The sequence below is a fragment of the Saimiri boliviensis genome, chromosome 13 (assembly GCF_048565385.1).
Source record: "Saimiri boliviensis isolate mSaiBol1 chromosome 13, mSaiBol1.pri, whole genome shotgun sequence".
In the NCBI taxonomy this organism is placed as follows: domain Eukaryota; kingdom Metazoa; phylum Chordata; class Mammalia; order Primates; family Cebidae; genus Saimiri; species Saimiri boliviensis.
This window is the reverse complement of record NC_133461.1, coordinates 106039373-106056557: the sequence shown is the minus strand read 5'-3', so window position 1 is coordinate 106056557 and position 17185 is coordinate 106039373. Positions and strand designations below refer to the sequence as shown.

The 17185-nt window shown below is 38.4% G+C and overlaps 1 protein-coding gene across 3 annotated transcripts in view; it reads right to left on the bottom strand.

Moving 5' to 3' along the window:
- Nucleotides 1-339: 339 nt before the first annotated feature.
- Nucleotides 340-17185, bottom strand: part of MTMR9 (myotubularin related protein 9) — a 57873-nt gene continuing 41027 nt past the window's right edge. The window contains exons 9-11 of one of the 3 annotated variants that reach the window (XM_074384162.1): nucleotides 15438-15589; nucleotides 5351-5485; nucleotides 340-428 (exon numbers count right to left, since the gene is read on the bottom strand). In XM_074384162.1, the coding sequence (XP_074240263.1) occupies nucleotides 5385-5485; nucleotides 15438-15589 (253 nt within the window). In that variant the 3' untranslated portion in view covers nucleotides 340-428; nucleotides 5351-5384. Of the gene's footprint in view, nucleotides 429-5350; nucleotides 5486-6387; nucleotides 11832-15437; nucleotides 15590-17185 lie in introns of those variants that run through there. The other 2 variants (XM_074384163.1, XM_003944175.4) reach the window with 2 other exon arrangements.

The following is a 17185-nucleotide window of genomic DNA, read 5'->3' as shown; positions in this document are numbered from 1 at the left end:
GGTTACCAAAAGCATTACATATGACAACCTAAAGTTTAAACAATCTAAACTGATTCCAAATTAACTTCAATAGCATAGAAAAACTTATGACTATACAGCTCTGTCCCACACCCTTTGTTATTGATGTCCCAAATCTTTATACATTGAGTGTTCGATAACATAGATTTATTTTTATGTCTTTGTCTTTTAATTCCTTAGAAAACAAAAAGTGGAGTTAGAAGCCAAAATTACAATAATATTGTTTTTGGTTTTGTTTTTTTATATTTGCCATTGTATTTACTTTACCAGTCATTGTCTTAGTCTATTTTTCTTCTACTATACCAGAGTACCACAGACTGGATAATTTATAAAGAAACTTATCTGGCTCAAGGTTCTGGAAGCTGGGAAGTCCAAGAGCATGAGGCCAGCATCTGGTGAGGGCCCTTGTGCTGCATCATCCCATGGCAAAAGGTGGAAAGACAAGAGAGTGTGTGAGACAGAAAAGGGATCAGGGCTCAACTTCAGAATATTTTTTATCAGGAACCCACTCCCATGATAACTAACTCACTCCCATGACAATGGCATTAATCCATACATGATGGCAGAGCCTTCATGACCTAATCATCTCTTAAAGGTTCCACCTCTTAATACCATCACAATGGCAATTAAATTTCAACATGCATTTTAGAAGGGACATTCAAACCACAGCCACCAGAAATATATTTCTTCACTCAGGTTTGAGTTATTGTTTACCATCCTTTCATTTCACCTTGAAGGAATCCCTTTAGCATTTCTTGTATGGCAAATCTAGTGGTAACAAGCTCCCTAACATAGATTTATAATTGATTTATGGTTTTAATTCCTATGAAAAATAAAAAGTTATGAACTAAAGTTGTAAAATACTGGTTTTTATATTTGCCCTAGTATTTTTCTGTCCTGGAGATATTTCTTCATATGGCTTCAAGTTACTTCTAGTGTTCTTTCATCTCACTGAAGGACTCCCTTTAGAGTATCTTGTCAGGCACATCTTGCAGTATCAAGCTCACTAAGCTTTTGGTTTTAATCTAGGCATGTCTTAATTTCTCCCTTATTTTTTGGAGGACAGTTTTGCTGGATTATTCTCAGTTGACAGGTTTTTTTATTTTCTTTCAACATTTAAAATATATCATCCTGTTGTCTTCTGGTCTCCATGTTTTCTCATTAAAAATTAGTTGATAATCTCAGTTAGGACCCATTGTATGTGACGAGTTGATTCTCTCTTGCTACTTTGAAAATTCTTTGTTGATTTTTGATAGTTTTCATACAATGTGTCTTGGTGTGAATCTCTTTGAGTTTATGGTATTAGAGGTTGTGTAGAGGCTTCTTGGATTTGTAGACTTACATATTTCATCAAATCTGGAACGTTTTCAGCCCTTATTTTAAAAATATTTTCTACTTTTTTCTAGGACTGACTCTCACAAATCATATGGTGGTCCAGTTGATGGTAACCTACAAGTTTTTAGGTCTATTCACTTTTCTTTATTCTTTGTTCCTCAGGCTGGATAATTTCAACAGCTCTATCTTCAAATTTGCTGATTCCTTCTTCTGCCTAATCAAAAACTCTATTGAAGCCTGGGTGCAGTGGCTCACACCTGTAATCCTAACACTTTGGGAGGCTGATGTGGGTGGATCACAAGATCAGGAGTTTGATACCAGCCTGGCCAACATGGTGAAACCTTGTCTCTACTAAAAATACAAAAATTAGCTGGGTGTGGTGGCACGCACCTGCAATCCCAGCTACTCGGGAGGCTGAGGCAAAATTGCTTCAACCCAGGAGGTGGAGGTTGCGATGAGCTGAGATAATGCCACTGCACTGGGCGAGAGAGCAAGACTATCTCGGGGTGGGGGTGGGAGGGCAGGAGCAAAAAAATCCCCACCACCTCTATTAAACCCTTCTAGTGATTTTTTTCATTTCAGTGTTGCACTTTTCAGCTCCAAAATTTCTACCTGGTTCTTTTTTATAATTTTTATATCTTTATTGATATTCTCATTTTGTTCAACCATCATTTCTCTGATTTCCTTTAGTTGTCTTTTAACTCTTTGAGCATATTTAAGACAATTGTTTAGTCTTTGTCTAGTAAGTCCAAAGTCTCGGATTCCTTAAGGGTAGTTCCTTTCAATTAATTTTATTCTTGTGAATGAGCCACATTCCTTTTTCTTTGCATGCTTTGTGATATTTTTGTTAAAAACTGAACATCTGAGTATTATAATGTGCAACGGAAATTAGACTTTCACCTTTCCCTAGGGTTTATTATTATTGAAAGATGTTGTAGTCTATACGTTCAGTTACTTTTCAATAATAATACAAATTATTATTACTACTATTATCGAAGGCTATAGTAGTTCATGTTTATTTTCTAAATTATTTTTGCAGATTGTATTCTTGAAAGCGTGGTCACTGAAATCATTGTTCATGTGCAGTTAGTTTTGACAAAAATGTCCTTGAATTACAGCAGCTTTATAAAACACACACACACACACACACACACACAAACTTCTTCCAGTCATTATAGATCAGTTTTGTACTAGGATCCTCCTTCAACACTTATCCAGGCTTGCACCAAACCTAGGAATCAACCGTAAATAAAAAGCTTATGGTCTGCTCAGGACTTTTCAGAGCACGTGTTTTGCCCTGTGGCCTTCTAAGCTCCCCTGCACATTAGTTATTTTGAATGTCTTAATTTCCCAAATAATCTTCCCTATATTTTCTTTCCAAGCTTTAGGTGGTCTACTATTTTGACTGCAAAGTTTTGCCCCAGTTGTCTGCAGGTTTTCAGTTCTCCTTAGAGCATTTTTGAGCAATGCTCCAAATGCATATTTCCAGCTTGGGTTCTGAGTTAGAAGGAACAGAGAAGAGCACCTTTTGTCAGTCCTTCAAGAAGTTCCCTAGACAAGTTAAAACAGACATAAGCAATACTTTGTGAGTAAAGTCTGATCTGTGAATAAAGCTGGATCGGAACCAGACACTAGAGATGCACACTGAGAAAACTGGCTGGAACTGCCTCCATGCTAGAGGTGTTGGGGGCAAGATCAGGTAAAAAATGTCACAAAGCTTCCTCAAGTTTTCAAGTAGTCTTTTTCTTGATTCATTTTTCTTGATTTGCTTGGTGGCTGTAAACCTCTGAATGTTTTCCAGAGGTCTAACATAGTTTGACAATTTCTGCTTGTTTTTTTATGTTTCTGTGTGGGAACAAACAGTTGGATCTGCCTGTTCCACCATTTTTGCTGATGTCACTCTACATACATTCCTGATTTAAAATACTTGGAAGTTGAAAAGTAGATGTATCAAAATTCACCTTAAAACATATATATATATATATATATATATATATATAATACACACACACACACACACACACACACACCACACACACAAACTGCTAGGCTCAAGCAATCCTGCCTTGGCCTCCCAAGTAGCTAGGACTACAGTCATGCAACCCCATGCCCAGCTAATTCTTTTTAATTTTGGAGATATGGGGTCTTGTTGTGTTGTCCAGGCTGGTCTGGAACTTCTGGCCTCAAGTGATCCTCCTGCCTCCATCTCCCAAAGCACTGGGATTATAGGAATTAACCAACATGCCTTAAAATATTTAATTTTTTTTTTTTTTTTTTTTTTGCGACAGAGTTTCACTCATTACCCAGGCTGGAGTGCAATGGCGCGGTCTTGGCTCACCGAGACCTCCGCCTCCTGGGTTCAGGCAATTCTCCTGCCTCAGCCTCCTGAGTAGCTGGGATTACAGGCACACGCCACCATGCCCAGCTAATTTTTTGTATTTTTAGTAGAGACGGGGTTTCACCATGTTGACCAGATGGTCTCGATCTCTTGACCTCGTGATCCACCCGCCTCGGCCTCCCAAAGTGCTGGGATTACAGGCGTGAGCCACCGCGCCCAGCCTAAAATATTTTTTTAATTGTGGTAAAAAAAAAAAAAAAACAAGTGTAATATAAAATTTACCATCTTAACCATTTTAAGTGTAAAGTTCAGTAGTGTTGTATTTACACTGTTGTGCAAAAGATATCTATACCTTTTTTCTTTTGAAAACTGACTCTATATCCATTAAGAAATTCTCTATTTCCTCCTTTCCACAGCCCCTGGCAATCATTATTCTATTTTCTGTTTCTATGAATATGACTTAAATCCCTAAGTGGAATTATATAATGTTTTTATTTTCTCATTACTGGACTAATTAATATAGTGCCCTTGAGGTTCATCCATGTTGTAGCATAGGACAGGATTTCCTTCCTTTTTAATGCTGAATAATATTGCATTGTATGTATACCAATTCACCCAATAATGGACATTTGCATTGAGTTCCCCCTCGGCCTGTCAATAGCAAAACAAGGAATACTGGTATGCAATTCTCTCTCCAAGACTCTGCCTCCAGTTCCTTTAGATATATACCTAGAAGTGTGTCCTTCCTCCCTCCCTCTCTTTTTTTCTTTTTCTTTTTCTCTTTTTCTTTTTGAGGAACCTCTCTACTAGTTTCCAAAGAAGTTACATTAGTGTACATTACTACGAACAGTCCGTGAGGGTTCCAATTCTCTACATTCTTACCAATACGTATTTTGTTTTCCTGATAATGGTCCTAACAGGTGTGAGGTAATCTTTCATTGTGATTCTGATTTGCATTTCTCTAATGACTAGTGTTTAGTATCTTTTCATACTTGTTAGCCGTATCTACGTCTTTGGAGAAATGTCTATTCAAGTCTCTTGTCCATTTTTCAATCATGCTTTTGTTATTTTTGAATTGTGTGTTTCTTATATTATGAATATTAACCCTTTATCAGATATATAATTTGCAAATATTTTCCTCCATTTCAAGTCTGTCTTTTCACTCTATTGTTTCCTCTGATGTGCAGAAGTTTTTAATTTTGCTGTAGTCCCATTTGTCTATCTTGCTTTTATTTCTTGTTCTTTGGTGTCATATTCCAAGAAATGGTCAAATCCAATGTCATCAAGCTTTTCCCCTATGGTTTCTCCTAGGAGTTTTAAGGTTTAAAATCTTATATTTAGATCTTAATCCATTCTGAGTTAATTTTTGTATACAGTGTAAGGTACAGGCTCAATTTCATTCTTTTGCATATGGATATCCAGTTTTTCCCAATACTATTTGTTGAAGAGACTGTCCTTATCCCATTGCGTGGTCTTGGTATCCTTGAAAATCATTTGACATTTACATATCCATTTCTGTGTACTCTATTCTGTTCCATTGGTCTATGTATCTATGTTAATCACTGGAAGGCCAAGGTGGGAGGATCACGTGGGGCCAGTTCGAAACCAGCATGGGCAACACAACAAGACCCTGTCTCTACAAAAAAATAAAAGAATTACCCAGGCATGATGGTGCTCATCTGCAGTACTTGCTTCAGGAGTCTGGAGCAGGAGGATCACTTGAGCCCAGGAGTTCCAAGACACAGTGAGCTACGGTCATGCCATTGCATGCCAGCCTGGACAGCAGACATCTGACTTAAAAAAAAAAAAGAAAGAACAAAGAATAAGAGGAGGAAGAGGAAGAGGAAGAGGAAGAAGGGGAAGAAGGAGACGAAGAGGAGAAGGAGAAGGAGAAGGAGGAAGAAGAGGAAGGAGGAAAGCAGATCACTTATTTTGTTTTTAGGTTTGTCTGATGATTCCTCATAATTAGATTCCGGTTGTGCTTTTTCACTCCCAAAGTGGTGCTCTTTCCGGATGGATCATTTCAGAAGGCACATGATGTTGGTATGTCCCATTACTAATGATAACTTTTTCTTAGATAGGGTGGTATCTACTAGTTCCTTTCACTATACAAGTTAGTATTTTCTCCTTTGTAACTAGTAAACATTTTGTGGAAAGCTATTGGAGACTATATTCTGTTCTTCACAAACTTCCACCTTCTAGTTTTGCCATTCACTGATGGGCATTGCCTAAGTCAATGATTACTGTGATAATTTGCCAAATAGTGGCTTTCTAATTCCAGTTTCTTTCTACATTTAACAGCTGACACTCTAAGAAAGAGCCTTCCTTTTACCCTCATTGATTCATCTGTGTATATTAATGCATACCAACTCAGCAATATATAAAATACATACTCCTAATTCATACCTGTGAAGTATTTGAAAGAGTCACAATGTCTGCAGCTAATTCAGATATTTCAGCAAAACAACAACAGTGTATATACACACACACACGGTATTAAAGCAAATGTGGAAAATGTTACTAATTATTCAATCTAGGTGAATGGTACATGGAAGATCAGTGTACTATTTTGCAACCTTTTTGCAGATCTCAATTTTTTCACAATAGAAGGTAAAAAAATGTATAGCAGTTTTAATTGAAACACCATCCAAACCTTCACCAATATTTGCAAAAAAAAATCAAAATAAGCCCACAGATTTACCAGCACAAATATATTCCAATTTTATTACCATTGTCTATAGAAATTTAACACTAGCCATCTGTGCAACTGTCCTCTGAGGCAAAGGAACACCATACATAAATATCACACACTAAGAACAGTACCACATTCAACAAGACTTGTTTCTTGATTTAGTAAATTCAGTTGACAAACCGGCCAACTCAAGGTGAATGATTATTACAGTTATAGGATATAGGTGAAATTATCACTTAGTGAATATTACAAACAATATTAAAATGTTACACAGACTTACAAAATTCAGGTTTTTTCCCTAAGACTATATATACGTATGTGTGTGTAGACAGGTTCACAATATAGAAACCTGTACCTACAGCACTTTTGAAGTTTCAGCAAAGCATACATTATAGACACATTTGCCATACAGTGCAATTTTATTAAGCCATGAGTAATAATGCACTTAAATCCAAGAGTCACATTCAAATATATCAAGAGTACAATCCAAATACCCGGCTATTGAAGAAATACACATTCTTTTTTTTTTTTTTTTAAATAAACTAAGTTCTGCAAGTACAACATTTTTGTGTAGATGGTATTAGATCAATATGGTTTTTAAACAATGAGATTTAGGGTGTATTTTGTAGAATAATTCACCTCTCCAAAGAAATGTACATTTTAGAAGTGAAGTAATTGTCTTGGCCAGACAGACACAGGCAGTGTTGTACAGCTCAGTTTTGTTACAAATCACAAATACAGTTAAATCTTTAGACCTGCAGACAGTTGAAGAGAATGGCTCTAGAACTCAGTAAACTATCATCAGAATTACTCTGCAGGACAATGTAGTGCTTGCAGTGAGCCCCACCATCTTCCATTAAATTAGTTGCAAACTACTGTTCCACAGTATAGTTCAAGAGCTAGGACATCAGGTTTCTTAAAAAGGATTTAGATAACAAGTTCAGACATTTTGAAACCCAGTCCTAGAATTTCAGAGGGTCTCTTCTGGGACTACTGGTTTAAAGGAAGATGCTGTGGACAGTGAATTATAAAGACCAAATGAAGGTAGAAGTAGTTTTATCCAAGAAAATAAAGAAAACTGATACTATAAGAAAATTATAGTATATATCTCATCACCTGAGAATACATATAAATGAAGAAATCAGTCTTATAATATTTTGTAAGATGATGGGTAACATAAAAATACTATCTGGTAATAACTTAGAATACCAGGACTGGAGGAGAACAGGCCTGGCCAATGCAAAAGAATAAGCAGTAGCTTATCTACATGGTCTTGAGGTATAGCACAAACCTGGGAGCTCTCTGAACCTCTTCAGTTCTGAGGGTTGCCCAATTTAAAAAAAAACAAAAAACAACTGTATTAGATGTACTGAATGACTTCATTTTCTAATAAATTTCAAAGCTTCCAGAATAGAGGATCAACTATTGTTAACTATTGCCCATTTTGGGTCCAGGAAATACCTTTCTGATAAAGAGTGCTCATAATACCCTTGTGTTGTTTTCATTCATTTTGTCTAGAAGTAGACAAATACCAAAACCTTTAACTCGGATTAAGGTCTGACGATAAGTGAACCTGATGACCTACTTTTGGCTGACAATTAGGACAGCTATTCCTGAAACCAGATAACTACAAGAGTTAGGCCTTTAAGTAGATTTTTCAAAGTGCAACTAAACATTATTCCTGTTTTTCACTTGAAGAAAGTAAATTATGGTCAAATCTTTTCCATGATAATTGACTTTTTATTTAACATAAACCAAATACTGACTGAATCAAAGACTAAAATCTCATGAAATTTCATTCTTTAAAACAAAAAGCAATACAATCCCACCTCTAAAGGTCTCAAAGTTCAAAGAAATGTTTTAAAATTCCCCACATGGGACTGGACATGAATGTCTATTATTGTCCCCTCAAGTCTTCTCAAAAGTCACTTTAAAATCTTGCTTTGAGATTTATATTTATAGATATATTTATAGATCGTTTTAAAGCTACCAAATGTTACTATTTCTGCTTGTTTCTTCCCATTTAATAAAATCAAAATAAAAAACTTTGGCCAAATAAATATTTATTGAAAAGTCCTGCCACCAAAAAAGTTTCAAGTTTTTAAAAATATATAATCAACCATCAACATTCTTCTGATTAAAAAAAAAAAAGTATTTATTTGAATCTAAGCATCCTTATATGTTCGACAGAAGATTGTGATGATCCCTTGTATTTTAAAAAATATCCTTTGTGGGGCCTACATTATGTGTCTCCAAATAAAAACCAGCTTTCACTCCACATGAATAGAGAAGATGCTGAATATGTAGGAATCTGGTTATCTCTCAAGTGATTATTGCCTGCTCCTCCAGGGCAATCTGCTTGCTCACTCATTCTGCCACCATTCTCTTCATTAAAGTGTTTAATACCACATTTACCAAAGGCAACTCTCCAAATAAAATGTTTAACAAGTGTCTTCTCATGAGTGTATCCATGTTATCTACTCTTATCCAAGAAAGGACAAACTTAACAGTACTACTAAAAAACCCTCTTCCAATTGTATTGATAATGTCCTTTTTTTTTTTTTTTTTTTTTTGAGACAGAGTGTCACTCGTTACCCAGGCTGGAGTGCAATGGCGTGATCTCAGCTCACTGCAACCTCCGCCTCCTGGGTTCAAGCAATTCTCCTGCCTCAGCCTCCTGAGTAGCTGGGACTACAGGCGCAGGCCACCATGCCCAGCTAATTTTTGTATTTTTAGTACAGACAGGGTTTCACCATGTTGACCAGGATGATCTCATGATCCAACCGCCTCAGCCTCCAAAGTGCTGGGATTACAGGCGTGAACCACCGCACCTGGCCTGAAAACGTCTTATTTTTGACAGAGTTTTTGGCTTTAGGAAAACTCCAATATTTGCATTACCAAATGACACTTTTGAAGATGCACTGACACCAAAGTTTATTTTTACAACCTGTACACAGATCTGAAGTTTGGACAACCCCTACTTATAAATGCAAACTTGTCAAAACAGTATAGATTGTTGTCTCAATAAGACAGAGAAGATGAAATGCAAATTCCGTGCTATGACTGTACTCTGACTCGTACAGCAAATGTTCATCAGGAAGATGGGTCTAACTTGATGGCACGGAAATCGCTCCATGACCAAGCCGAACACAAACTCCCTCGCAAGTTTCCACCCATGGACGCCCTATGGGCCTATCAATATAAGCACTGGGAGTCACTTCTGGTTTTTTCTTTAGAGACAGGGTCTTGCTCGGTTGCCCAGGCTGGAGTGCACTGATGTGATCATAGCTCACTGCAGCCGCAACCTCCTGGGCTCAAGGGATCCTTCTGCCTCGGCCTCCCTAGTGGCTGAGACCACAGGCACACACCTAGCTAATGGGAGTCACTTCTAAAGAAAACTCTCTAGATGGTTTTCCTTACATGCCTGTTGGCTGAGAAGAAAAGGGCTCCTTCATATACAATCTTGAGACGAAAAGAGGAGAAATCAAAAGGGTGAGCTGTATTAACAGACAGAGCAAGCAATTCTGAGGGACACACAAAAGCGAGGCTGTCTCCTTTTTTTACAAAACTAAGACGGCCATTTCACACAATGCAGAGATGCAACTACACCTCACAGGCTCCTTGCCATGGGGTTATAATGCCTGAAGGTTCATAACTACAGCACAGAAAGTCAGTCAAGAATAAGCTGAGCTTAAAGAGGGCAGCAGGCAAATTTTCCCAAAGAGACTGTGGACTATGGGCTGCTGTCTAGCCTTTGCTACAAGGCTGAGGAAGCAGAAGAAAGATGAAACTTAGACAACTGGTGATACAAAGTATTTGCCATTTTCGAAGGCTCTCTATGTAGCCACAGATTTTGCTAGTCGATTTTTTAAAAATTACATTTTTAGCTCAATACACAGCTCTAAAGCAGGGTTCAGTGTGGTTTGTTCTTTACCGAACTGGTTATATACAGATGGTATGAAAATGGTTTTAAAGATTACTCATAACTATCCTTTTAAAGAACAACTAGAATTGGTCGTATCTGTTAAAATGAGCAATGTCACCTAACAGAAATGTAGGTGCAAAATACCGAACCACAAGTATTTGGAGTTGCAGGCATAAACTGGCAGAGCATGAATACAGCCATCACTGTTTCTGTAACACTGAAACACTCAAATCTGTCCTGAAGTTTAAAACACAGAGTTACATCATATTTACAAACATCCCCCTTCACTTAAGCTATATTTGCTTAACACATAATGGGCAAATGAATAGAGTCAAAATAAATCTGCAAAAGGCTCAGGTCAACATGAAAATTTTAACGTTAGTATTAGTAAACTCTTAGAATACTTACAAATTAAAAAAAAACACACACAATAAAACACACATACATATATAAACCAGTGCAATAAGAACTTTAGACAAGGGCAGTGCATCATCTCTGGTTTAAGACAACCGTATTTGTAGCTTGATTATAACAAATTAACTCTATTCTAGATGATGGTTTAATTTTACAACCAGCATTTGATACACATTGTATATGTATGGTCAAAACCTAAAATAAAAACAATTCGACAGTAACAATTCTCAACCAGTAACAAATTCCTACTTTAATTCTATATTGCACATACTTTTAGTGTCTACGTTAAAATAAATTTAACTCTTCTCAATGTAAGTATCAGAGGACCATACCTGTTGCGCTTGAAGAAATAATTTACCTTGAACAACAGATTTTCCTTTCTTGACAAACAAGAATGAGAACAGATTCAGCTTCGTTAGTCCAAAACTATTTTAAAGAAAATGGTTATTTGATGTGGCAAAGACACTGGAAATGGTATGTTAAACACAAAATTCTCGGTTTATCAATCACTACCATTTTGAGAAACATTTCTATGCTCAGAGGGTTTAAAAGTCTGACCCTTTTTAAAACCACCAAATAGTCCCTAGAGAGATTAACTGTCTCCCTGACTGCTCTAGAATGCTGTTTAGGGAGTGGGCACAGAAAAAAAGCTTTCGATAAATGGCATGAACACAAATGGCATTAAATAGGTCATCTATTTCACGTAAAAATAAAATGACTAGCACCTCCTTCCTGCTCCAAGTGACAGGGCCTAACAGGCCACATGAAACATGAGTTACGATAGTTTCATTATTCACACAGTATTGAGAAATCCATTACGTTAGAAGGGACCCACGTCCAAAGCCTTTACTTCAAGGCTACCGCGTAAAGTGAATTGAAGGGCACAAGGAGAGAGAGGTGGACACAGGCCCAGGAAGGTCCTTACGAAGGGTGTGAGGAGACCTTTCAGGGACTCTCTTGCATCCCATCCTCTGTTTCCAGTTCTGCCAACTGCCTTCTAAGGATATTGACTTTTGCTTGTAATTCCTTATTATATTCAATGATGTTAACCATTTCTTCATACGCTTCATCCAAATATTTAGAGGATCTATTCCAACGTAGGAAAATACCTATTGAATCCAGGAATGGAAAACAGAAGGAAGAAAGGTATATATAATGGATTAAAATTATCTTTGTGGGTGATATAATTTATGTATTATACATCCTTTTTTTATTTTCTGAGATGGAGTCTTGCTCGTCGCCCAGGCTGGAGTGCAATAGCACAATCTCGGCTCACTGCAACCGCTACCTCCTGGGTTCAAGCAATTCTCCTGCCTCAGCCTTCCGAATAGCTGGGATTACAGACACGTACCACCACGCATGACTAATTTTTTACATTTTTTTTTTTCTTTTTTCTTTTTTGAGACGGAGTTTCGCTCTTGTTACCCAGGTTGGAGTGCAATGGCGCGATCTCGGCTCACCACAACCTCTGCCTCCTGGGTTCAGGCAATTCTCCTGCCTCAGCCTCCTGAGTAGCTGGGGTTACAGGCACGCGCCACCATGCCCAGCTAATTTTTTTGTATCTTTAGTAGAGACGGGGTTTCACCATGTTGACCAGGATGGTCTCGATCTCTTGACCTCACGATCCACCCGCCTCGGCCACCCAAAGTGCTGGGATTACAGGGTTGAGCCACCACGCCTGGCCCGAAAATTACTATCTGTTACTCTGATTAAATTAAAACTGAAAACTTACTTACAGACTGCCTTCGATTAACCCACCTTTAGTTCAGAGCAACACAGATTTCTTTCCCCACCACATAATCCTAGTATGTGAACATCTTGTTCTTATCACATGTTCATATTTGTATCTCTTAACACTTAACTAGACAAGGAGCTCAATATTTTAGAGCCAGAAACACCCTCAGCTCTAGTGAAAATAAGTGGAAATGTATAGTAGAGACAGGGTTTCACCATAATGGTCAGGCTGGTCTCAAACTCCTGACCTCGTGATCTGCCCACCTTGGCCTCCCAAATACATTATTTTGTCTTGTTTCCACAACTCCCATCTGTGTCTTATTATACTCTAAAATATACAGGAATCTTGAGGTACTGAAAATAATGCAATTAAACACTATCTGAAAAGTCACTAGCTGTATGTACATGCTCATTGATTCTTTGGAAATATCCCACAAAATTATCAAGTAGATCCAAATATCATTCTATGATATATTCAGGAAAACAAGTTGATAATTTACGATGTCATAAACTTTCCAATTTCCCAATACAAATCACTTGATAATTATAGAATTTTACTCAGACATGTCAGATCTCTTAAATGTGTGAAACCATTCTCACCAGAGGAGTGACAGCTACAGGCAAAGCGGAAGCACACAAGTTGCTATTTGAAAGCCTAAGCTGTAGCACATGTGCTCACAGGCTCGCTCTCGGTTACTTGAGGGGCAATCTTTCAATACTGCAGCCAACCGCTTCTTTCCCAAATAATAAAAATTATCCTTTTATTATGAACTAGAAGGAAATATTTTTTCCACTCCGTAGCACTTTGTTAACCATATCATACCAAAATAAGGCCTTACAGATACTGGAATAAGGAGGCATGAAAACTTGCCAGGCCACACCGTGTCAGCAGACGGCCAGTGCACGAAGGTTTTATGATGCATTAAAACACTTTCTACAATCCAAACTGCCATGGGTCCTAATGAGCCCTTCTATGCAGGTCTAAATGTCAGGCTCTGTCAGAAAGGGGGAGCAGAACCACAGCCTAAAGCCTGACCCACCCATGTTGATTTTTCCATTGTATGAACCTATTATTCTTCAATCCAGGAATTACTAAATATTAATAGTTAGCTGTGATGTAAATGTAAACAGCAGAGAGACATTTTAAGGCCGAAGAGCAGTTTCATTCAATACGTATGCCTACCGTGGGATTTTACCTAATAGAGAGCTTCTCCCAGTTCTAGGCTGAGGAGCATGAAACCCACACTGAAACTCCGGTGTGGCGGGAATTCATCCACAGAACAACAAGGATTGCATCCCATCATCTGTCTCTAAGCTCCCCAGGAGATTTGGTACAAAGCAGTGAAATCATCCATCAGGCCACCCAGCTGCCAACGTGGCTTTTCTCCCAAACAGCTACTCTCATCAGTTATTAAACATGACAGTCGCTTTTAGGTACATTGTCCCAGAAGTCTTGAACAGGAAGTACACCTGTAACCTCTCATTTAAGAGCTCACGAGCCCTACACTGTGACTGTGACAACAATCAGGAAAGCAAGCAAAGAGAAGTTCTGAGCAGCCACTGTCACTTCACAAGATCAAAGCACTAATGCTCACACTCAGAACCTCAAGACCATCTAAGGCCATTTCCCCACAACGATAACTAGGGGATGCCTCAACAGATAAGATTAGAAGCATGAACTGAGGTGGAAGGAAGCCACTAATGGCAGATAGGCCAAGAGCAACTAGATGTGACAGCTGACATCCAGAGAAGAGACAGAAACTGTCTCAGACTGGGAAGGCAAAGCAACTTGAGACCTGTTTCCACAAGGGGCAAATAGTTTTCTACACATGAATTGCCTTTGAGAGTATAACATAATAGAACACGGTATAACAACTGGCATTAACGGTAATTCAGTCTAATTTATCAAAAAGTTACCGTTCTTATATGTATACTTTATGCTGTTTAATATAAACATGAATAAACATGGGCTTACTATCTTCAAAATAACTTTAAAAAGTTAAATGGTATTTTATAGTCTTTGTTAAATGAACAACTACATAGTTTACACAGATTTTGGTTATTTTTGTTTTCAGAAAGTCTTGCAGTGTCGCCCAGGCTGGAGTACAGTGGCGCAATCTCTGCTCACTGCAACTTCCACTTCCTGGATTCAAGTGATTCTCCTGCCTCAGCCTCCTGAGTAGCTGGAACTACAGGCCTGCACCACCACACCTGGCCAATTTTTGTGTTTTTCGTAGAGTTGGGGTTTTGCAATGTTGGCCAGGCTGGTCTTAAACTCCTGATATCAAGTGATCCACCCACCTCAGCCTCCCAAAGTGTTGGGATTACAGGCATGAGCCACCACACGTGGGCAGATTTTGGTTATTTTTTTTTTTATTAACAAGCTTCAATACTTAAAGGGATAAGCTTTAGTAGTTGGAAAAATCAGTGTATATAAAAAACCTACTTTAGAATAGATTTAAACGTTAAGCATAGATTATTGTCCCATAAGAACAATGAAATATCTGCGTCACTGCATTGATGGTATTTTGTGTCCATTTATAGAAACTTACTGGAATCCCAGCCATGTAACTCTTTAATAGCATTAATACAAGAACCTGTGCTAACGACTGCTTAATAAATGGATAGAAACCCTCCTTGAGGAGCTTACAATTTATTCATGTCCCAACTACCTACCAACTCTCTTAGGCAAAGAATAATATACTTTCTTGTCTAGAAAAAATATCCAACATAAACAGCAATGTAAAGAAACACTGTTAATTTCTCTATGGGAACTGAAAAATAAAGTGTGGCTAGATAATTGATTTGAAAGAGAGAACCGTGCCCACATTGAGAATGACAATTCACACGGGTCAGAGGACCACTCAGACATCCTCATATGGTCCAGCTCACCGTCTTCATATGTCACCAACAGCACAAACTCACAGGCAGCTGGGTGCACACCTGACCATTAAGACGTTTGCAAAGGATGCGTGGTTTACCTTCCCACAGCGGAAGACTCTGCGGAGCAACCGAAGGCCAGATGACGAGGTTGTTGGCTTCAAAGAGGGGATTGGTGTATTTACTCAGCTCACTGGGCTGATTGACCCAGGACCACAAAGACATTGTCTTCTGCTGTAGCTTCAACTTACATCTGATCAAGAAAGAACACTGTTGTTAAAGTAATTAATTTACAACAACCATTAATGAATGCTCCTCTTAATAGGACAATTTCTTCTCAGTATGAAAGAAGACAGAAACACAAGACTTTCAGTAGAGAAACAAAATGTTGAAAAATAAACAGGTTTGTCAAAAAGCTTAATCGGCATTAGAACTTAACAGCAACAGGCCGGGCGTGGTGGCTCAAGCCTGTAATCCCAGCACTTTGGGAGGCCGAGGCGGGTGGATCATGAGGTCAAGAGATCCAGACCATCCTGGTCAACACGGTGAAACCCCGTCTCTACTAAAAATACAAAAATTAGCTGGGCATGGTGGCGCACGCCTGTAGTCCCAGCTACTAGGGAGGCTGAGGCAGGAGAATTGCTTGAACCCAGGAGGCGGAGGTTGTGGTGAGCCGAGATCGTGCCATTGCACTCCAGCCTGGGTAACAAGAGCGAAACCCCGTCTCAAAAAAAAAAAAAAAAAAGAACTTAACAGCAACAAACCAAAGAGTATTTTACAGGCTTCCAAGAAGCTGGCAGGATGATAAAAACAGAATCTGGTCACATCACATTTGGTGTTAAACCTCAACCCAGAGAACATTACTATACGAAAGTCCTTTGTTGGATTTAGGATTGTATTTTAATTTAAAATAGCTCAGTATGAAAAAACTTTCTAATCCTTTTGTTTGCTTCTGAGAAGCCTATAATATAAACACAAAAATTATACACATTTTTTTCTTTTACATTTATGGCCTATTTACGGTTTCTGTAAGACAGGGCTTGTTGTAGGGAAAGAAACCAGTATAGCTCACAAATATGAATGCCTGGAAAGACCACAGGGCCTTCATTATTTACATTGTTTGACAACTACATTCTAATTGTCTGTTCGTTTTGAGACAGAGTTTTGATCTGTCGCCAGGCTGGAGTGCAGTGACGCCACCTCAGCTCACTGCAACCTCCGCCTCCCAGGTTCAAGCAATTCTGCCTTGGCCTCCCGAGTAGCTGGGTTTACAGGTGCACACCACCACGCCCAGCTAATTTTTGCATTTTTAGTAGAGACGGGGTTTTACCACGTTGGCCAGGATGGTCTCAATCTCTTGACTTCATGATCCACCTGCCTCGGCCTCTCAAAGTGCTGGGATTACAGGCATGTGCCACCTCACCCAGCCACATTCTAATTGTTTTTAAAAATTTTTTAAATTTTAATTTCTCCGTACGTTATTGGGGAACAGGTGGTATTTGGTTACATGAGCAAGTTCTTTAGTGGTGATTTGTGAGATTTTGCTGCACCCATCACCTGAGCAGTGTACACTGTATCCTAATTTGTAGCCTTCTATCCCTCGGCCCCTCCCCTCTTCCCCTCAAGTCCCAAAGTCCACTGTATCCTTCTTATGCCCATATTCATGTTAAAAATGTAGGTTGGGTCAAATCTCAAACAAAACTTAAAATTTTTTAGAGACTTAGCTTTTAGGGAAAATAAATTACATGTCCATAAAATACAGATTGTCACAGAAGAAAAATCAATGTGACTCGATATAAATACATATATAATCTATATCCACATACAATGAACAGGCTTCATAATAACT